The sequence below is a fragment of the Platalea leucorodia genome, assembly GCF_965183815.1.
Source record: "Platalea leucorodia genome assembly, chromosome: 14".
Classification (NCBI taxonomy): Eukaryota; Metazoa; Chordata; class Aves; order Pelecaniformes; family Threskiornithidae; genus Platalea; species Platalea leucorodia.
In genome coordinates, this window is record NC_138836.1 from 2,020,748 (window position 1) to 2,041,420 (window position 20,673).

Here is a 20,673-nt window from a genome sequence, read left to right on the forward strand (position 1 = left end):
TTTTTGCATTTTGGCGGTGGGTCCATGTTTTTCTGGGTTCATCCTCCCGGGATGCGAGTGTCCTCCTGGCGGGGAGCGGAGGGTGTGGATCAGGCCCACGGGTGCTCCCACCCCGGTGCAAACCCAAAGGAGGCGATGATGTGGCTGGGAAGGGTTCCGCCACCCCATCCTGGTGCTGTGGCTGGATCAGCCCTGACCCCGCAGCCCTTTCCCAGCCCGGCTCTGTGGTCTCCTGGCCGGAGCCACGCCTCCGAACCAGCCGGTCTGGGAAGGCTGTGGGATTGGGAACGGCTTGGCCCAGCCTCTGCCGAGCCCCAAAACATCTGGGTGGGAAAGGCCGAGGAGCCTGGAGGTGCCAGGGTACCGACAGGGAGAGAAGGGGCTGAAGAAATGGGGAGAAAAACTCAGGAATCGGTCAAAAGGAGCGCATGGATGGAATGAGGAAGAGGGATGCAGGGAAGCATCCCATCGCCCGCCTTCCTGTCACCGCGTCCCCAGGAGCATGACGGGGGCTGGTGGCACCCCCTTGGCAGCCCTCGTGCTGCCCCGCTGCTTCACCCCGTCCCGGCGCTGGCTGCCCGCTGAGGCAGGGCTGCCTTTGGGGTTGCTCTGCCGGCCCCGTGTGCCGTACAGTGCCGAGGTGTGCAGCAGGACGGCGCTGGCGACGGGGTCCCGGCTGCCTGGCTGTGCTCTGTTTTCCCCTCCATCCTTTTGCTCTTCTTCTCTTCGCTCGTTCCTTTGTGCCCACGGTGCCAGGGTGGCTGGCCCCTTTCCTACCCACGCTTTACCTTCCAGCCTGGCTGCAAACCCTCCAGTTCTCTAAGCAGCGATTTACCCAGCTACAAACCGGGGACGAACGCTTTGCCTTCCTGCCCGAGGTGGATATGAGCGTTATTGCATTCACATTTGGGAAGAGCCCCAAAGGGGATGCTGCTCCCAGCTCCGCTTTTTGGGACCTGCTGCTTTCCCCGCCACCCACGCTGTGTCCGCGTGGTCCTGCTCTGTGTCCTGACCTTGCTGGGCTGCCGGAGCAGGGAACTAATTTGAGGAATGTTGGTCAGGAGGAGCAAAGACACAGGCGTTTTGCCGTGCAGATGCTGACAGCTGCCTCCGAGGAGTGGGCAGGGACACCCACTGTGTCCTGGGACACCCACCGCATCCCAGCCCTGCTTACTGGACCCCACTGGCCAGCCCGGTCCCCTTGTGGGAGGGGGACGGGGATGGGATTTTGGGGTGAGCTCTCCTTCTTCAAATAGTGGGCATTGCTGAACTGCGGGACCAGCCCCCGGGGCTGTGGGATGGTTCTGCCTCTTTCAGAGTGCTTGTGCTCAGTGGGCATCTGCATCCAGCCCTTCTCTTCCCGCATTGCCCGCCCGGCTGCGCTCTGCTGGCACGGGTCAGGCTCTGCCCCTCCTGCCGGGGTGAGGACCCCTCCTCCTCCTCCTCCTCCTCCTCCTCCTCCTCCTCCTCCTCCTCCTCCTCCTCCTCTCCACCCTTTCTTAGCAGCAAAACCCCGTGGCAATTTTCAGCTGCAGCTGATGGGAGCAAACCCGCATTGGCCTTCAGTTCCTACCACACAGAGCATCCTTTAAAAATACCTATTTATAAACCCCAACTAAAAGGCAGGGGGGCCGGAGGATTGCTTGGGGAGCGGGAGGCGATGGCTTCGCGGGCATTGCCTACAGCTTAGTGGAACCCTTCGTTTATTCTTAATTTTATCTTGATTGTGTCCTTTGGAAATCCCCCAGCAGCAAACGCTTCCCAGCCCTTGCTGCTCCCCCTTGCAGGATCTGCCCCCAGACGGTCGGAGGGGCAGGACGAGGCCTTTGCCCACCGCAGCCGACCCCGTTCTGGCTCCGCTGCACGCCCCAGCTCTGATCCTGGCTCCGTGCAAGAGGCACCGCGGGGCTCAGTGGTTACGGTCGCTCCATGACTCGGGTCAGAAGTGGCCGGTTCACAAGGGAAATGTTATTTTGTCCTGGCTGGCGGGGCCAAGGGAAGTGGCTGGTCCTTGATAGAGACCCCGGATCCTGGGCTCTTGGGCGATACAGGCTGGAAGGGAAAAGCAGGAGCTCTGCTGATCCATGGCTTTGGGAGCCGGTTCCTTTGGGAAGGGCTTTCAGGGTGGCGGAGCTGCTTGCTGCTGCTCTGAAGATGAACAGCCCCTGGAAGAGGTAATTAGGGTGATCCCATCCTGATCCCCTCAGCTGTGGCAAGTCACGAGTCCTCCACCAGCAGCCACTCCAAGCCCATTTTGCGTTAATTAGGCTGTTTACAAAACACTGTAAATTGCAGTAATGAACACACCGTTCCTTGGTTTCCTTTAATTATACATTTGCATGATGAATGAGCTGGCCCCCTCTCCAGTCTCCTTTCCGGCAGAGGGGCCATGCAGCAGAGTATGGCTTTGTATGGGATCTGCCATGCGAGGTGGGCAGAGAGCTTGGGAGAGGAGGAAAAGAGACGGGAATGGAGGAAAGAGGAGGAGGAGGAGAGGGGGAGAGGGAGCGGGAGCTGCAGCCCCGGAGCTCTGCCTGGCTGCGAGGGAGGGGGCTCCTTCCCTGGGACCCCACCACGTTTCAGTGGGGTTTGAGCAGCTCACCCCGGGCTCGGAGGCCAGCTCTCGGGCTTTGATTTTCCATAGGAAACAGCACAGAAACCTTTCAAAGTGTTTAAACCTCCCCAGCTCGGCGATGGGGCTGCCTGGAGAGGCAGAGGAGGAGTGGCGGCATTTCTTGCCCCCCGCATACCTTCCCCTTTCTTTCCCTTTTGACTTGGCGGATGAATTCCAGAGATGTTAATCCGCTCTCAACCCTTTAGTGAAGAATAAAACGTCCTCTCCGTGTGGGAGGAAGGAATTCATTCGAATTAATTGCGGGAAGGAGTGGGGAGCCAGGGGCGCGCGTGAGGCTGTGCCGAGGGTGGGGTGAGCATCCTCCACCGCTCAGTGGTCCCCAAAGGGGAGGGACGGGGGGCCGGGGATATCCGAGGTGACACAATCCTCGCATTCACGGCCGGAGGCTTCAGCCTCTGCCCCAGCCGTAAAAATGCCAACCATGTGGTCTGTGGGCCAGGCCTCGGCCGCAGCGGCGAGCACAGGGAGCGAGTGGGGGGCAAAATGGCCCCGCTCAGCAGTTTTGGGGTGCCGCTGCCTATAAAGGGGAGGGAAGCACCGTCCCGCTGAGCCAGGGCAACAGGAGCTGCGGGGTCCGACCCGTCCCGGGGCAGACAGAGATGGGGCAGGAGAGACGGAGGGAGGAAAGGGTCTGAGCTTGAGCTGTGCTAGCCCGCTGAGGGTTCGTGGAGGTGAACGTGGAGCGAGAGGAGAGGAGAGGCCGCCGGGATGGGCCAGGCGCTGTTCTGCGCGCTGGGAGGTCGGTGTGGCTGCGGGACGGGGTCCGCGCGGGGTCCCGGGGCCGTGCGGGGCGGCGTGGGCTTCGCCTCCTGCCCTGACCTCTGCCTCTTCTCCCTGCAGAGCTCCTGGGATCTGCCAAGCGCCTGAACGTGAACTACCAGGATGCGGACGGGTGAGTGCTCCCCGGGCAGGGTGCTGGGTGCTGCTGCTGCAGCATGGGTGGGCTTGCTCTACCCAATATCCAGTCGGTTCTGCAGCTCTGGGTATCGTAAAGCTTTCGGGGGCAGCTGCTGAGCCCTGGAGAACGCAACAGTGTCCCGAAGCCAGGGCAGACCCAGCACCTGCCCGGATCTGCGCTGGGGGCTGTGCTCAATCCGTCCTGCAAAATCCTTCCTAAAGCTCTTCTGCGTCCCGCTCCGCAGGCTGGGGGCGAAAAGGGACCGCAGCGTGTCCCGCCAGTGCCCCGAGTGCGGGTTGAAGCACGGAGGAGCACCCGGCTGGCCCCAGCGCCTGCGTGTGCTTGTGCCTGCGTTTAATATCCCAGGAGCAAAATCCCTTCGTTTGGGGGGGTTAGAGAAAGAAAAGATGAGGTTGCCAAGTGACCACAGCATATTTGCGTAGCTCATCACTTCCAAAATCCAAGCACTTAACAAGCTGGGTACTGAGAGTTAAAGAAACCACAAAGGCCCATAAAATAAATAAGCATGTTATTCTTATTGAATTAACTCTGACCCGTGAGTTATTAGCATTGTTTTATGTACTGTTGTTGTACCTAATTTCTACATGTTTTCTTTTTGAGGACTCTGTAGGAGGAGGTGTCCGTGATGAGTCCTAACAGGCCGGCGGGGGGTTGAAAATGTGCAGGATGGCTCTGTCTTAAAATAATACTGTGCAGATGGAGCTTAATAGAGAAAAAAAATGTAATAATAGAAGCCATGATCTGATTCTGATAAGGCACAGGGCTTGTGCTCGGGCAGCTCCAGGAGGGCTGCTGATGGGAAGGGGGGTAAAGGGTCCGTTCCCCATCGGAGGGCCGCGGGCGGGCTGGTAGCAGTGTGAGCGGCACGCTGGGCTTTGCTGGGGCGCAGGGAGGGGACGGTGGGGAGGTGAGACCCTGGCACGGGGACGGCAGCGTGCGCCCTCGTGGGAGAGCCACGCCGCTGGTGGTGTCCTCAGCATCGCCTCGCTTGTGGCTTGGAGCTGATCTGGCGGGCAAGCGTGGGTTTGCACAGCCGCCTCCAGGGCTGAGCTGGCCCTGCAGGGATCCCCACAGGGTTGGCTCGGGGGGATTTTGTACCCCCGCGTTCTCACTTTGAGGCAGAGGTTTTGGCGTGGGCTCAGGGGAACGGTGGCTGCATTGAAGGAGGGAACAGCGTCCCTCCTGCGATGCCTAGAGACGCTGTGCGGGGATTTGGGGGTGCCCTGGGACCGTGGGTCGGGAGGAGAGCTGTGCCGGCTGGGCTGCATCGCCAGCACGGGGCTGGGACACTGCTGAGTCCATCAGAGCCCCGGGCCGGCGCTGTCTGGAGCTCCCCGTGCCCCTTGGAGCGGCCCACGGGCTAATCCCCGGCAGCGCAGGGACCCTTCACTCGGCCGTGGCCCTTCACGTGACGGCACGGGGGGAGCGCCGGGCAGACGGGCCCCTTTCACAGCCCCGAGACACAGGGCTCTTTCATTACCAGCGGCCTCCCACACTGTGCCGTGGACTCCCGGCATCCCTGCTGGCACGGGGAGGGGGCGGCTGGCGGAGGGGCCAGGAGTAGCCGCGGGGCCGGTGTGTTTGCCGGATGCTGTGAGCAGCGCGGCTTCGGGCTGCCTGGCTGCACCACGGAGAGGGGAGGTGCATCTCTCTCCATCCCACCGGCTTGTCCCCTGCACAGGGCAGGGGCTGAGGGACCCCTCGGCGGGGTCCCAGGGGTGCACAGGGCCCCTGCGTCCCTCGCTGAGCCCTGGGGCACAGACAGCACAGCGGGGTTTCTCTCTGCTTTGCTATGGGGAAACTGAGGTGCTGGGAGTGGGGAATCAGGAGGGACGTAGTCGTGAACAGCAGGTGACCGTCCCTGCCCGCGTCCCCGTGCAGGCAGGGTTGTAGGGACAGCACGGCGGGGGCCGGGGCTGGGCTGAGCCTTGCCTTGTGTCGCAGGTTCTCGGCGCTGCACCACGCGGCCCTGGGCGGCAGCCTGGACCTCATCTTGCTGCTGCTGGAGGCACAGGCCACTGTTGACATCAAGGACAGCAACGGTAAGGGGTCACCCCCCGGCATGGCGCCGTGCCTCCAGCAGCTGGCTCAGCCCTCCGAGCGAGGCCGGGGGCCGCATCCAGCCCTGCTGAGCCCCGTTCCCCCGCAGGGATGCGCCCCCTGCACTATGCGGCCTGGCAGGGGCGCGTGGAGCCGGTGCGGGTGCTGCTGCGCGCCGCCGCCTCCGTCAACATGGCCTCGCTGGACGGGCAGATCCCGCTGCACCTCTCCGCGCAGTATGGCCACTACGAGGTGGTAAGTGAGAGCCCACGCGCCCACCCTGGGTCTCTCTGGGGCGTGCGGGTGTGGGTGAACCCCATCGTGCCGGGCGGGAGGGAGGCAGGGGCGCGGGATGATGCTGAGCCCCTGTACCACGTTGCTCCCCTGCAGTCGGAGATGCTGCTCCAGCACCAGTCCAACCCCTGCCTCATCAACAAGGCGAAGAAAACCCCCCTGGACCTGGCCTGCGAGTTCGGGCGGCTGAAGGTGAGCGCTGCGGGGCTCTGCCCTGCGCCGGGCGCTTCTCCGGGGGCAGCTCTGGAGCCGGCTGGCTGCTCTGGGAGCAAGGTGCTGGGTCCGGCCACGACTGCTCTCCCTCCGCCACGAACCTTGGAGCCCGGCAGGCCGCACCTGCCTCCTCCCGTGGCCAGGCAAGGCTGGATCCTGAACCTGGGAGCTGCAGGTTTTGCTCCTGACCTTGCGGCAGGGCAGCGTCAGGCTGGGAGAGAAGCCAGGAGTCCCCGCTCCCCGTTCCCTGCAGCCTCCCCCCGCCCACCCCAGCTTTGCTCCTGTTTAAGCACAGATAGGCTGAGCTGGCTAATCCCCGCAAGCCCTGGGCGCCCGGCCCCGCTCGGCTGCTCAAGGTCCCCGTCATGGCTCGTGGGGACAGGGCTGCCCCGTGCTCTGGGAGACCCCGGCCCAGCCAGCTCCGCACCGCCGGGCTGGGCTGGAGCGTGGCCAGCCAGACTGTCCCGTGCCCCACCAGGGAGGGGACCAGGGGGATATTTCCATTTTTGGAGTATCTATAATGTCTGCAGCTATAAACAGGGCAGTAAAAATAACTCCTCTGTGCCTCTGGGCTGCCCTGAGATGCTGAGAGTCGCTCTGGGCTTGGAGAGACTGGAGCTTTTTAGGGCTTGTCTGAAAAGCCTGATTATGGGAAGACTATTTCTGACTGTGACCTTTTACGGCCCCTCGCAAGTGTGGCCCTGCCAAGCACCGGCCGGCTCCGGCCGAGCCCTGGGGCTGCGGATGGAGGGGAGCGGAGATGGGGAGCAGAGGGACAGCCCCAGGGGTGAGCCCCTTGCTGGGAGGGCGCAGGCGGGGGTGCCTGCACCCCGCTGCTCACCCCTGTGCCCCGTGCAGGTGGCCCAGCTGCTGCTGAACAGCCATCTGTGCGTCGCCCTCCTGGAGGGACAGTCCAAGGACGCCACCGACCCAAACTACACCACCCCGCTGCACCTGGCAGCCAAGAACGGGCACAAGGAGATCATCAGGTAACCCCCCGCCAGCCCACGGCACCGCCCTGTCCCAAAAAACCCCATCATGGCTTCAGTCCTGCTTCCTCCCAAACCCACCTCCCTGCTGCGGGCTTCAGTCCCTCGTCCCCAAAGCCTCAGCGGTGCAAGGGGATGTCCCCTTCCCATCACAAAGCAGCCGATCGCCTGGCCCTGATGTCCGTGTCCTCCCGTTCATGCCTCTCCCTCTGTCCTACCAGGCAGCTGCTGAAGGCCGGGATCGAGATCAACAAGCAGACGAAGACGGGCACAGCTCTGCACGAGGCCGCGCTCTACGGCAAAACAGAGGTGGTGCGGTTGCTGCTGGAGGTGAGCACAGCGGGGACAGGGCTGCATGGGGGGACAGGCCCCTGGGGCTCGGCCATCACCCCCTTCCCCTCGGTCCCTCCGTCCCCTGCGGGTCCAGCGGCACCTGCAGGGTCTGTCCCTGACCGCGTCCCCTCCCGGGCAGGGCGGCGTCGATGTGAACATCAGGAACACCTACAACCAGACGGCGCTGGACATCGTGAACCAGTTCACCACCTCCCACGCCAGCAAGGACATCAAGCAGCTGCTGAGAGGTGAGGTGGGGCCGGCGCGCAGCCGGGCGCTGCCTGGCGCTGCGAGGGGCTTCTTCCCCGCGGGGCCTGCCGGGGGCTCCCAGTGCTCCTCCTGAACAGCCTAAACCAGCCTGGCTGCGAGCGTCGGCATCCCAGTCCCATCAGGCGTGCCCTCATCCTCCGTGCGGGCAATGTCCAGGGATCGAGTGCTTCCTGCAATATTAATGTTCTCTTCTCTCCTCTCCTCACTCTTGTTTTCTCCCTCTGTCTTCCCCGAACTGCTCTCTTTCCCCCTGCGCTCTGGCACCTTCTTTCTTCCCTCTGTCCATTGTCTTCAGAGGCATCAGGAATCCTGAAGGTCCGAGCTTTGAAGGATTTTTGGAACCTCCATGACCCAACTGCTCTCAACGTCCGGGCAGGAGATGTCATCACGGTGAGGCTGCTCCCCGCTCCCTGTTTCCCTGCCCCGCCACAGCCCCGGGTACCAACCCCGTCCCTCTCGGCCCCGCGGCAGGTCCTGGAGCAACATCCGGATGGCCGATGGAAGGGGCACATCCACGATGCTCAGAAAGGCACCGACCGGGTCGGGTACTTCCCCCCCTCCATCGCCGAAGTCATCAGCAAGCGAACAGGTCAGTGGCTGTCCTGGGCACGCCGGGGACAGTGTCCTGTGTGAAACCATCCCAGCCTTCCCGGCACCTCCTGTAGGACAGGTCCCTGCAGCCCTGGCTAGCTAGGGGGGAAGAGGAGGACTCGGGTGGGCACAGGGGGTTGCACCGTCGGTGGGGTGGCCATTTGGGGGTTGAGGCTCAGATATCCCCCCCGCTCGGCCTCCCGCACGAGCTCTGACCACGCGTGTTTTGTCTTTGAATGCAGGCATGGTTGTCCCCCGCGTGGCACCCGCGCACCAGCGCCAGGGTTCCCCCGGGGCCCTCCCGGCCCCCGCCGGCGGGCCGCAGCACCTCCCCGACGAGTGTCCTCAGCAGGCAGCCCCGAGCGTCCCAGCGGCCTATGGCCACCTCACCCTAACCCGGACGGCCCCGGGCCCTGACAGCTCAGGTCAGGGGTGCAGCTGGGGAGGGAGAGGGGCTGGGGACCGTCCCCTGCCCCCAGCCCTGCCCACGCAGGGGGACACGGGGGGAGACTCTCCTTCCACCTCCCGATGGGGAAACAGCCAGACGAGAGGGAGCAGGTGCAGGGAAAGGGAGTTTTGGGGAGCCCGTAGAGCAGCCCCTTCCCTCCTCGTGTCCTCGGCCAGGCTGCGTCCCTCGGTCCCCTTCGTGCGTCCCTTGCCAGCCCAGGTCACCCTGTCTGTGCCGTGCGCACTGGGAGGCGGGAGGGACCGATGCAGTGTCTGTAGCCAGAGGGATGTCGTGGGATGCTGGTTTTTACTGGCGTCACTGTGTTGGCACGCGGGTCCCCGCTGGGGACCTCTGTGCCCTGGGTCAGCCCGGATCCCGGGGCGCTGCTGACGGGCTCCCCGCCTGCCCCGAGCAGCAGGAGACAGGAACAGTGTGGGCAGCGAGGGCAGCATCGGCAGCATCCGCAGTGCCGGCAGCGGCCAGAGCACCGAGGGCACCAACGGGCAGAGCACCAGCATCCTCATCGAGAACGCCAGGGTAGGCGCCAGTCCCCGCTCCCCCTGTGCTGCTCCCCCAGGCCTGCCCTGGGCCGGCTCAGGCTGGAGACGGAGCCCCAGCACCTTCCCTGTCACCCCCTGCACCTCCGGGCGAGGGGGGGGCTGCAGGAGCTGAGCATCCCCCACCAAACACCTATTCACTGCTGGGACTCGGTGGGGAGATGCTCCTGGGGGGTCCCCGGTTGCCCCCACAGCGCAGCTGGCCCTTCCGAGCAGGGCTGGAGGCTGTGGTTGGTACCACACAGCATCTCCACCGTGTCCTGTGTCACCAGAGAGGATAAAAAGGGCCCTGGGCCAAATCCTGCCCAGATCTCTTGCGAGGGGCCAGCCCTTCACTAAGTGAAGCTGTGCCTGCCAGCCCCGTGTGGGGACCCCCGCCCCACTCCCGGGGATGCGAGGCAGACCCCGGCACCCACCTGGGGGGACAGGGAGGGAGGTCCCTCCTCCGCTCACTCCTCCTCTCTCCCAGCCGCTGCCCTCCGCCGGCGACGACCTCCAGCAGCACCTCTTGGGATCGGAGCCCCACAACGGGCAGTTGACTTCCACGCCAGGTGAGGGGTGTCCGAACACCACGGGGCCTTGGGGACAGCGTCCCCCCGGCCCTGGGGGCTGCTGGCTGCCCAAGTGCCCCCGTAACCATTCTCCTTTCTCCTCTCTGCCAGGGCCGCAGGGCCACCAGACCCCGGGCAGCTGCCCTGCTGGAGACAGGGTCTTCTCCCACCAGTTCTTGCGGCCTGAGCAGCTCCTCGAGGGGAAGGTAACTGGGCCAACTGGCGACCTGGCGTGCCGGGTAGGAGAGCCACATTTGGGGCTCTTAGCCCAGCTCTTGCTGCACTGGGGACACAGGGGAGCGGGTCTTGGGGATGGTGGGGACAGGTGGGTCTTGCCCAAGGAGGTCCCGGCATCTTGCCTGGAGCAGCCAGGTCCTTCCAGCCCCTGCAGCCACCGTGACGGGCTGCTCTTTGCCCCGTCCTCTCCCCAGGACGCAGAAGCCATTTACAACTGGCTGAGTGAGTTCCAGCTGGAGTCGTACACCGCCAACTTCCTCAATGCCGGCTACGACGTCCCCACCATCAGCCGCATGACCCCGGAGGTAAGGCAGGTCCTTGCCCCCCGGCCAGCACCCCCAGAGCTGCCGGCAGCGGGTACTCACTGCCCCGCACTCCCCGTGCCGCTGCTAACCACAGCCCCGCTCTGCTCCTGGTAGGATCTGACAGCCATTGGCGTGACCAAACCAGGCCACAGGAAGAAGATCTCCACCGAGATCGGGCAGCTCAGCATCGCCGAGTGGCTGCCCAACTACATCCCGGTGAGTCCCTGGCACCGGGGCTTCGGTCTGGCACCCTCTTTTCCCCAGGTCTTTTCTCAGAGCCACCTTCCCCCAGGACAGGACGGGGGTCTTTAAGTCAACGCATGCTGCAACAGCCTGCGTTAATGCAGCCAGAGAGACCCCCAAACCGCGGTCTCCTGGCCAGGGGCAGGGAGGGGATGGATGAAGGTGCTGGCTCTCCGTCGATGCTCACGGCAGCGTCTCCGTGCAGGCTGACCTGATGGACTGGCTCAGTGCCATCGGGTTGCCCCAGTACCACAAAAAGCTGGTGAACAATGGCTACGACTCCATCACCATCGTGACGGACCTGACGTGGGAAGATCTGCAAGAGATTGGCATCAACAAGCTGGGTGAGTCCCTGCCACCGTGCTGGGTGGCCCAGGGCAGCCAAGCTTCCCACCCCGGTCCCCACGCTCCGTTCTCCCTCGGGCTGGGAGGTGCAGCCACGTCCTGCGCACTCGGAAAGGGCAGTGCGTGGCTGTCCCTGAGGACTCCCCGTGGCAGGCTGGAGCCGGGCTGAGCCAGGGGGATGCCGGCCGTGGTTTGTCTCCTCCCGCAGGCGGGGTTTGGATAACCTGGAGGCCTTTGCCTCCAGTTGGTGACAAGACCACAGCTCTTCTTGGTCAGGAAACAAAGGCCTTGGGGGCCAGAGCCGACCTAATGCCCCTTTCCTGTTGCAACCTTCCGCAGGCCACCAGAAGAAGATCATGTTGGCTGTCAAGAAGCTCAGAGACCTCCGCAAAAGCCTCAACCAAGCAGAAGCAACTCTGGCAAGACGCAAAGTCCCCGGTGCCCTGGACATCGTCACCATCGAGTCTCTGGAGAACGGGGAGTGCCAGTCCCCGCACACCCCCAAAATGACGACCTTCCAGGACAGCGAGCTCAGCTACGAGCTCCAGACGGCCATGTCCAACAGCTGCCACGAGACACTCGGCATCAAGAGCAGCCAGGGGATGTCACGGAGCCAGGAGAGCATCGGGGTGCGGTCCCGGGGCTCGGGGCACTCGCAGGACAACGTGCTGTCCCGGCACCTCTCCAGCCCCTCGCAGGAGAGCCTGGGCAGCGGGGAGAGCAGCAGCAGCAGCGGGCAGTCCTGCGCGCCGCCCCGCAGCAAGGAGAGCCCGGCCAGCCTGCCGGGGCGGCCCAGCCCCGAGCCCTACGGGAAGCTCGTCTCCCCCGAGGGGCTGATCAGCTATGCCAATGGCGGCGGGGGCAGCCCTCTCAAGGAGAGGAACCTGCCCGAAGGCACGGATCAGTACGCCCGGCCGGTGGCTCAGAAGGGTGCCGGGACACCGGCGGTCACCCCCTGTACCCCTCCCCAGACCCCCAGCAAGGCGACGGCCCCGTACGTCTTCATGTACCCACACGTCTCCTTGAAATCCCCAACGGTCCCTTCCCTGCTGGGAGCGGAGCAGCCCAAGACCCTGGCGCACCCATACCCCTCCATCTCCTCCGGACAGAAGAGCAGCCTGCAGACGTCGGCCCAAAAAGCCTTCTCCTACCTGCACAGCCAGTGTGGCCCCGCGGAGCCGCCCGCCATGCCGCCCACGGCTGGGGCGGCCCCGGGCGCCTGGCAGGCCGGGGAGCAGCAGCACAATGGGGGCGAAGGCTTCAAGTACAAGAAGCGTTCGCACAGCCTGAACCGCTATGCACTGTCGGACGGGGAGCATGAGGAGGAGGAGGGGGCACCCACGAGCACCCTGGGCTCCTACGCCACCCTGACGCGGCGGCCGGGCCGCAGCCAGATGCCACGGGCCTGTCTGCAGACGGACGCCAAGGTGACCCGCAGCCAGTCCTTCGCCATCCGGGCCAAGCGCAAGGGGCCTCCGCCGCCGCCTCCCAAGCGCCTCAGCTCTGTCTCCAGTGCCCTCGCTGCCGAGGCAGATGGCGAGCAGCCCCCCGACCCCGAGCGGCAGCCCGCAGCCCCCCAGGACATGGCCGACGCGGGTGACAGCCCCGGTGATGCCGGCCGCAGCAGGACAGTGAAGAGCCTGGCGGCTGCACTGGAGGGGACGCCGGGGGCGAGTCCGCCCAAGCCCCTCCTGGCCCCAAAACTGCTGCACGCGGCTCAGGACTGTCTCCCCGGGGCAGATGTGAACAATGAGGCCTACGATGGTGGTGACACCAGCAGTGCCACGCTTTCTGACACTGGCAAGGACCCCTTTGAGAGCAGCAAGCCACGGAGACGGACGTTCAGCGAGCCCAGCGCTCCCATGACGGAGGTGGCTGCACAGGGCGGGCGGGAGGATGCCTGCTCGGACACGGAGGAGGAGGCCAAGCCGGGGGTCTCCTCCTCATCCTCCCAGAACAGCTCCAGCGAGTGCATCCCCTTTGCAGAAGAAGGCAACTTAACCATCAAACAGCGGCCAAAGCCCACCGGGCACCCCAAGGCCGACGTGGCCGTGCCGGACACAGAGCCCAGTTCCCAGCCGGCAGAGCCCCCCTGCTCTGCTGGGAAGGAGCCGGCGGCGCCCACTGCCACCAAGGAGCCGCCCGTGCTGGAGTTCAACCTCACCGAGTCGGACACGGTGAAGCGCCGGCCCCGCTTCAGGGAGCGGGAGCCGCTGCAGGCGGTGCTGAAGGCGTTCAGCATGGCGGGGCAGGCGGAGGCGGGGGCCAGCCCTGCGCCCCAGTATGCCCAGGCCCAAGCAGTGAGCATCGCGGGCCCTGCCATGCCGGCACCAGCGCCGCGGGCCGGGCTGGCTGGGGATGCCTTTGACGACGACAGCGTGGAATTCAGGATTGCAGAGATAGAGAAAAGCATTTTGTCGCTGGAGAAGGGGATCAAGAAGGCACCGAGCCCCAACAAAGCCACCAGCCCCACGGAGCTGCTCGGCACCACCGTGGTGAGGACGCCCGCTCCAGGTACGTGGGCTTGTGGGGGTGTCTCCGAGGCGGTGGTGGGACCTGAGGCTCCCTCCTGGGCTGGTACGGGAGGCGAGGAGGACGTGTGCCACCCTGTGCCACGAGTCCCCTTCCTTTGCAGACGTCCCCGCCAAGCACACCTCCGTGGCGTCCACCAAGCTGGTCTTCTCCGGGCCCAAGACCATCTACCAGCAGGTCCTGCAGCCCTCCCGCCACACCGTTGCTCCCTGGGCGGCCGCCGAGGCGGTGCCGGATGTGATCGGGTCCCTGGCCGGCCCCGGCTCGCTGACGCTGGAGGCGGGCAGCAAGGTGTCGGCGAAGCCTTTGGCAGCTGCCCCGGGGGCCGCCCTGGCCCAGCAGCGGCTGGAGCAGACCAACTCCACCCTGACCGCCGCGCTGCAGGCGGCGGAGAAGAAGATCACGGCGGAGGAGGCGGAGAGGTGAGGCAGCGCTGGGGGTGAGGGAGGCGCTGGGGTTGGGCCCCTCGAGGTGGAACTGGGAAGCCCCCAGCGAGGGCAGGTGAAGGGCTGTGCACGGGCACGTGCCTGCGCCGCAGCAGGTCACGCGTGCTCCAGTCCCGCGGCGTGCTGAGCTGCGGCTGCCACCGGGAGGGTCGGCTCCAGCCTGGCCAGCCCTGCCCCATCGGCACCTGAAGCCTTTGGGCGGTGTTTTGACTCTCTCCCTTTCCTCCCCAGCCACCCCGGCGCTGTGCACTCGGCCAAGAACATCCTGGAAGACATCAGCAACATGTTTGACGACCTGGCCGACCAGCTGGACGCGATGCTGGACTGAGGCTGGCTCCCTCCTTCCCCTCCCCGCCGCCGGCTGCCCCGCCAGTGCCCCTCCTGATGGGGGGAGAGCGGATCTGGCACGCAGCGGAGCCTCCGGGTCTCTCCAGCCGCCTCCCTCCCCACGCTTTGCACTGCGGCTGGGAACGCAGCCGCCCCTCCTTGCTCGCCCCTGGCTCCGTATCACACGTGCCAGCGCGGCCGCGGGCTGGTTTCCGAGGGGGTCAGGCATTTCCCACCGGACTGGCAGCAGGAGGAGAGCCCGGAGGGGCCACACATGTGGTCCTGGAGGCCACGGCGAAGCCCTCGCTCCCTCGCACAGAGCCGAGGAGCCTCCACAAGGGACCTTTCTCTTTCCCCGCTGCATTGCTGAGTCCTGCCTCTTATTATTTATCCCCTGCCAACAATGTGTCAAAGGAGAGACCTCCCCGGGCAGCCGCCACCGCGCTGGCTGTTTACTGAGCAGATCCCAGCCCTGGCAAGGCCTGACAGCAGCTAACAGAAGACAGGGCTTGTCGCGATTTGGCAGCTCGCGGAGCGAGAAGGAACCTTTCTGCTTTATTTCTTGGTTTTTCCAAACGCGTCAGCGTCAGGCAACGTGTAATCCAAGTGGATCGAAATCCCTCCGGTGGGACCCACGCACCCCTCGAGACGGGGCTGGCACAGCCTGCGAAGCGGCGGATGCTCCGCCACGGCCCTCCGGACACGGAGGTCTACCTGCCCCTTCCCCAGAGCGATGAGGATGGCGATGGCAGCGCCGAAGGCCCGTGTATTTGTGCCAGTCCGGCTGGAGCGTGCTGCGAAACGGAGGCTGCCCTCTGCCGACACCGTGCCTACGCAAACCCCCACCCCGGTGCTGCCAGGGTGAAGTAGCAGCGTGGTTAGTGCTCTTTTTTTTTTTTTTTTTTTTCTTTTTTTCCCCTCCCCTATCCCTTTTTGGGGGAGAAAACGGTCCCTTTTCCCACCCCCCCTCCCTGCGGGGAGCTGCTGGCACAAACTCCGCGGCGAGCGCCGTTAAACAGTAGCAGCGTTGGGGACTCGGCGCGATGCTTCCCTGCGGCGCCCGCGCGCAGCGGGAGCGGTGACCCTGCCTGCACCGGCCGCGTTGGGCTCGGCAGCCGCTGCCGCGCGGGCAGGCTGGATGCGGTCGCAGCCTGCGGCAGGCGAACAGCAGCGATAGCTCCTCGCGTCCAAGCGGGAGGACCGGCTGCATAGCTTGCAGACAGATTTCTCTAGTAGGATCTGTTTAGTAGTGCATGTCTAAATATGTCCAAGAGCCCCGAACTTGGCTTGCGCTCGGCATGCCAAGCAAATGAAAGCAGCAGAGCACCAGAAGGGAACCCAAGACTGTACTGAAGTGCCATTTGCTACAAAAATTCCAAACAAAGGGGAAAAAAGAAAATCCACATATCCCCCGTTTTTAAAAAATCACCAACGCAAAACCAAACTGGAGAGGGAGAAGGTGGCCGAAGAGGCAGTTGCTTCCCAGTCCTTTTAGGAGTTTGCGGCCGAGTCGGGCCGTTGGCAGCCCCTGGTCCCCGGCGCGGGAAGGGGCGCAGCCCCGGAGCGGGGCCCCCGGGACCCTCCCGAGGGTCTCCGCTCCCCAGCGGCGGTCGTGCCGCGGGCCGGGCGGGCGGCAGGCGCCTGCCTGGCTTCTCGGCTGGGAAGCGAAGACAAAAAAGCCCTGGAAAAAAGAAAAAATGTATTGTTGGCTGGGACTTGAGGTGAGTTTGAGGCAGCTGAGACTTCTCTCCTGGCTAGTTGGTTGCTCTGATTCATACATCCCGTTGAGTGTATTTAAATGACCGTGTCTGACCGGCAAGTGCTACGTCGTGGACCCGATTTGTTTTTAAATAGCTACAACCAGTGGCACTTTATCAAAAGGTTTGCAGAAACCTTTTAAAACTGATTTTTATTCTCACGAGTCAGCCTGGGACAAGCTCAGTTATTTTTTTTTTCCAATGTTGATAAACTGTAAATGTTTTTTTTAAAGGCCAATGTATATATTTTTAAATGTGATTTATTATATATATTTACTAACCAGAACTGCAAGTCTTGTACTCTAGGGTCAGGGCTGGGAGGACACTGGGGTGGAGCTGTCGCTGTCTGAGCCGCCTGAGGGCAGCACCACGCTGCTCTCGTTGTCAATAAGGGAATGAAACACTTGATTTTGCAGAAGAATGCCTATTTTTTAAGCTCTAGATCTCTATTTTGAAGCTACTGTATGGTGTGTAAGTTATGCACACTGCAACTGGGACTAACTGACCCCGGCTGCACCTGCTCCGTGCAGCAAGACGGTGAGGGGAAAAAATAGCCCATGTAATCACCAGACTGACAACAGATTTTAAACCATCTGCTCTGTTTGCGTTAATCATGTGCTTTGTTTTCCACTAACATCCATTAAGACTAAATTCTATTAAACAGTGGGGCATATTTTACCCTTTTGATAGTTTTGCCTAGTTGTCTCCTTCATGTCAAATCACACAAGCTTGTCTCCTGCTCTGTTTGAAGTTCATCGAGGATCAGCTTTACCCTGGCCCCTTGAGTGCTCAGGATCGGGGTTTCCTCAGATAATCTCCCCCGGTAAGAGTCCCGCTGTCGCCTCCGGTGAGGTTAACGTTCCGTTTGAGTCTCACCACCGCGGCAGTAACGCGGTGAGAGCGCTGGGGACCAGCGCTGCCTTCCAGCGCCCCGCTGCCCGGCTTTGGGCACGTCTGAAGCCACAGCTACCCCGGGCCAAGCGCTCCTCCAGCCGCCTCGGTGGTCAGAGCGCGGCCGCGGTGACACCAGGTCCTGCTTTGCTCGGAACAAGAAGCCCAGGTCTCCTCCTCTTGCCGTGCTGCTTTTTCTCCTTTCATCCAGAGGGCTTCAAACCGTGCCACCAGCCGCGACCGAAGCAGCGCCTGGGAAGGACCACGCGTGCTGTGCCTGGGATTCGGGGGACCGCGAGGCAATCGGGCTGTTCCTCTGTAGGAAGAGGCATGCAGAGTGGACAGATTTGCCCAAAGCTGAGCAGAAAGTGGGAAAAAGTGCCAGGATCGGGTCCCAGGAGCATCCAGCTCTCGGGCTGTGTCCGTACAACGGGTGAGCCAGGTAACTCGGGCCCCATCGCCCGAGCAGCCATACACATTTTTATCTCCTCACTTTGCTGGGTGCAAACTCCCTCCCACTCTCACTGCGTGCGTTAGCCAAGACAATCTTTTATTGCCGCTCATACACTGGATGCATGTGGGTCTGGGTTTGTTTCCTTTTTTTTTTTTTTTTTAATACAATTTACAAGCTTTAATACAAATCAAATATTTTTACATACATCCCAAAAAATTTAATATAAAATATACACCATTTAAAAACATCTTGATGTAGGAAATTTCTCTCTGAAGCTGTGCACCCTGACCCTTGGATACCTCAGCGGCCGAGGGAAGGGTGGCATTGGCGAGACCATCCAAAAGGCTCCATTCATATGCTTGGGCTCCCTCCAAGTCTAGCAGGGGAAGGAGGGTGCAGGAAAATAAACGTCTGTGATCACCCAGAGAAGGAAACCTTGGAGGTGCCTCCTCTGGAGGAAGGTGTGGCCAGCAGGAAGCCCCGGTATCTGCTGCCTTTCGTCACCTACAGCAGCTCCTGGCACAGGGCAGGAGCTAAGGCCTGGGAGGGGAAGGTGGCTCTGCAGGAACAGCAGCGAGCAGCTTGGTGCTGCCGCTGACTCCAGCTCAGCTCGGCCACAGAGGAGACTGTATCCCAGCTGCTAGCACACCCTGGCCTCAGAAAGAAAAGCCGATTTCTCAGGTGCCAGGGGTAACAGATCTGGAGCTGGCATTTAGTGAATTGAGACTGAGAAAGCAGCTTGTTCTCCGTGAGCCAGGCAGCTCTGCAGGCCCGAGGAGCGAGGGCAGAGTCAGCCTGGCTGGCAAAGGTGAGCCTGGTACTGCTGCATTGCAGGAGAGCAGCCCTGCTTTTCCGCAGTGAGCTGCTGGCTCCCTATCCCATGCAACCCTGCCAGCAGCATGGAATCTAAACATCCACTCTCCAGCCGCAGGAACAGGGCCCAGGCCTCTGGCCGCCCCCAGCTGCCCCCCTCCAGCATCCTCCGTCCGCCCCCGGAGCTCAGGGGCTGGCTGCACTCTGCTCTCCTACCAGACGCACAGCAGGGAGAAGGGTATTGCTTAGGGACACGCAGCAGTGTGCGCGCTCTCTGGTTCTGCTGAAATGTAAGGAAGACAAGGTGGAGCAGCAGGGCAGAGCTTGGGGGCTCCCAGCCAGCTCCCTGCCTGCCAGGGAAGGACCAGCAGCCGTTTGCTAGTCTCAGGTACCAAAGGGGAAGCAACAGTCATATCGTAGTGTTAATGCTGGGAGCAAAAATAGTGCCAGGATTTACCAGCTTTAGCCAGGTTTTAGAACTAGGAAGGGAGTCAACATCTCCATGAGCTGCAAGTATTCTGGTAGCCAAGCCCTCGACTGTCAGCCCACAACAGCACCAGTGTTCCCAGTACAGCGGGGGTCTGTTCAGAGCTCAAGAGCATGTGTGCCACACTGGGGCAAATCCTGGTTTGCAGCAGGCCTCCAGGGAAGGCTTCCTCCAGTCAAATGAAGACAAGACCTCCAGAAAAGCAGGGAACAGATGTGAGGGCAGCAGCGTGGAGGGGAGAGACTTGCAAGCACTATCACAGAATGACATGATGAGGGGGTTTCCCTGTGCCTTAGAGACCAAGTACTAGATGCAGCACAATCCCAGAACTGGGAAAGGAGCCCTCCACCAGTTCCCTGTTAGTCCCAGCTGCAAGATGCAGATACCCTGCCTGGAAAGGTGTCCCACTCCCCCCATGGCAGGATAGGCAGGTCTCAGCTTTTATCTCTAGCTATGGCCCTCTCAAGCAGGCATTTTACTGAAGCAGAACAGCAATACGAATCACAAAAATGAGGACCGTTATAAACCTCTCTGGGGGGTGTTGAAGCAGATAAGAGCTGGTTCAACAGGGCTGGAGAAGCTGAGCCATGCTGACTCCTGCAGGCAGGCAGAGCTGCCCTCCTGACTCCCTCTGCATCAGTTCATTAGGGTCGAATACGAACAGCTTTTCTTAAAGCCCTGTCTCATTCCTCTTCTCTTGAAGCACTCAACAGCTGGCATATGGCTACAGCAACAACGCTAGAGGGCAGGCCTGGCACAGCCTGGCCATCGCAGGGGCTTTCCCAGCACCCTGCCAGAGACCCTTCCCAGTGTCCCCTTGGGAATCTGAGCTCCAGTCCTCAGCTGGCACCCAGCGCTCCTGGAGCTGCAAGAGAGACGGCTCCTTTGTCCCAGGACACAGGGACAGGGAGGTGGGCGAGACATGCACACACACATCATCCAGGAGAGCACGCAGAGATGGAAAAACAAAATGGGTTTCAATAGAGATCTCTTGCTTCAGCAGCCCTATGTCTCCCCTGCTGGCCCCAGATTCTCCTGCCAGGTCTAGGAAACCCATCTGCTCGCACAGAGTGAAGGAGTCACTTCATTTCAGCATCACCGTGATACTAACAAAAACCTCTAGTAATAAATAAATAAAAGAAGAGCAGCCTGAACAGCCACCAGAGCTTGCAGGCTCCCTTGAGAGTACCCTAGCAGGCTGGGGAGGGGCTGCATACCTGCTAGGGGCTCCTATAGCAGTGCCCTGCCTGGGCCCCCCTGGAAGGTGCTGATGTAGTTTTGCGAGGAGGCTGTCTGGTTTGCATGTGTGAGGGAAAACTCCCTGAGCCTTTGGTGCAGCCACTCTCCCAGCGCAGGACGCAGCTGTGTGGCCCTGGCTCCAGGGAACTCGAGCTGGGAGTGTTTAAAATGGCGAATTCATCCCCAGCTTTGTTTCAAACTGCAACTTCTGCCTCTTTTGGTAACGGACCCGGACCCTGCAGAAGGCAGAAGAAAAAAAGAGAGTCAGCATGTGGAGGGATGAAAGGCAAGCAAGGCTGCCCCACTGCAATTCCTGAGCTGCACAGCCCCAAGCTGCAGGGAAGCCCCTGGCCCAGGCCTTGTGGCACGCTGGGAGGGCCACTGAATCCAGAGAGCAACCCATGGTCTCAGTCCTACCCCATCCAGCCAAGTCCCATCTCTAGGGCCACCAGACGCAGCAGAGAAAGGTCCAGAAATCCTTCTCAGGAACAGAGGCAGCAGCTCTGTCCCCATCAGGGTTCCCTGTAATCCCCGCTGCTTTTCCTCACCAACCCATTTCCTGAATCAATGCTCATTAGCGTTAACTCCCAGCTCCAGCTGCTCCCTGTGCTAGGAAGAACAGCCAGTCACTTTGCCTGCTACTAATTCTTGGCTTCAGCCACTTCCCGTGAAAATGAGTCCCACAGTCCAGGCACTGTGCGAAGACGTATTTCCTCTGCTGTGATTCAATGCCTCTCTGTCCTCATGGGACGAGATG

General features: G+C 62.2%; 2 protein-coding genes across 5 annotated transcripts in view; one reads left to right on the top strand and one right to left on the bottom strand.

The window, feature by feature from the left end:
* CASKIN2 (CASK interacting protein 2) overlaps positions 1 to 16,721 on the top strand; it is a 35,649-nt gene extending 18,928 nt beyond the window's left edge. Inside the window, exons 3-21 of one of the 2 annotated variants that reach the window (XM_082326913.1) lie at positions 3,476 to 3,527; positions 5,499 to 5,596; positions 5,704 to 5,849; positions 5,985 to 6,080; positions 6,960 to 7,090; positions 7,312 to 7,420; positions 7,563 to 7,671; positions 7,989 to 8,083; positions 8,165 to 8,282; positions 8,527 to 8,709; positions 9,148 to 9,269; positions 9,759 to 9,840; positions 9,952 to 10,046; positions 10,272 to 10,382; positions 10,497 to 10,598; positions 10,831 to 10,969; positions 11,310 to 13,484; positions 13,606 to 13,924; positions 14,180 to 16,721. In XM_082326913.1, coding sequence (XP_082183039.1) covers positions 3,476 to 3,527; positions 5,499 to 5,596; positions 5,704 to 5,849; positions 5,985 to 6,080; positions 6,960 to 7,090; positions 7,312 to 7,420; positions 7,563 to 7,671; positions 7,989 to 8,083; positions 8,165 to 8,282; positions 8,527 to 8,709; positions 9,148 to 9,269; positions 9,759 to 9,840; positions 9,952 to 10,046; positions 10,272 to 10,382; positions 10,497 to 10,598; positions 10,831 to 10,969; positions 11,310 to 13,484; positions 13,606 to 13,924; positions 14,180 to 14,276 — 4,379 coding nt within the window. In that variant the 3' untranslated portion in view covers positions 14,277 to 16,721. The remainder of the gene's footprint in view (positions 1 to 3,475; positions 3,528 to 5,498; positions 5,597 to 5,703; positions 5,850 to 5,984; positions 6,081 to 6,959; positions 7,091 to 7,311; positions 7,421 to 7,562; positions 7,672 to 7,988; positions 8,084 to 8,164; positions 8,283 to 8,526; positions 8,710 to 9,147; positions 9,270 to 9,758; positions 9,841 to 9,951; positions 10,047 to 10,271; positions 10,383 to 10,496; positions 10,599 to 10,830; positions 10,970 to 11,309; positions 13,485 to 13,605; positions 13,925 to 14,179) is intronic. The other variant, XM_082326914.1, reaches the window with a different exon arrangement.
* Positions 16,722 to 16,865: 144 nt separating this feature from the next.
* Positions 16,866 to 20,673, bottom strand: part of TMEM94 (transmembrane protein 94) — a 53,409-nt gene continuing 49,601 nt past the window's right edge. For all 3 annotated transcript variants that reach the window (XM_082326917.1, XM_082326915.1, XM_082326916.1), the window contains one exon: positions 16,866 to 20,152. In XM_082326917.1, the coding sequence (XP_082183043.1) occupies positions 20,080 to 20,152 (73 nt within the window). In that variant the 3' untranslated portion in view covers positions 16,866 to 20,079. The remainder of the gene's footprint in view (positions 20,153 to 20,673) is intronic.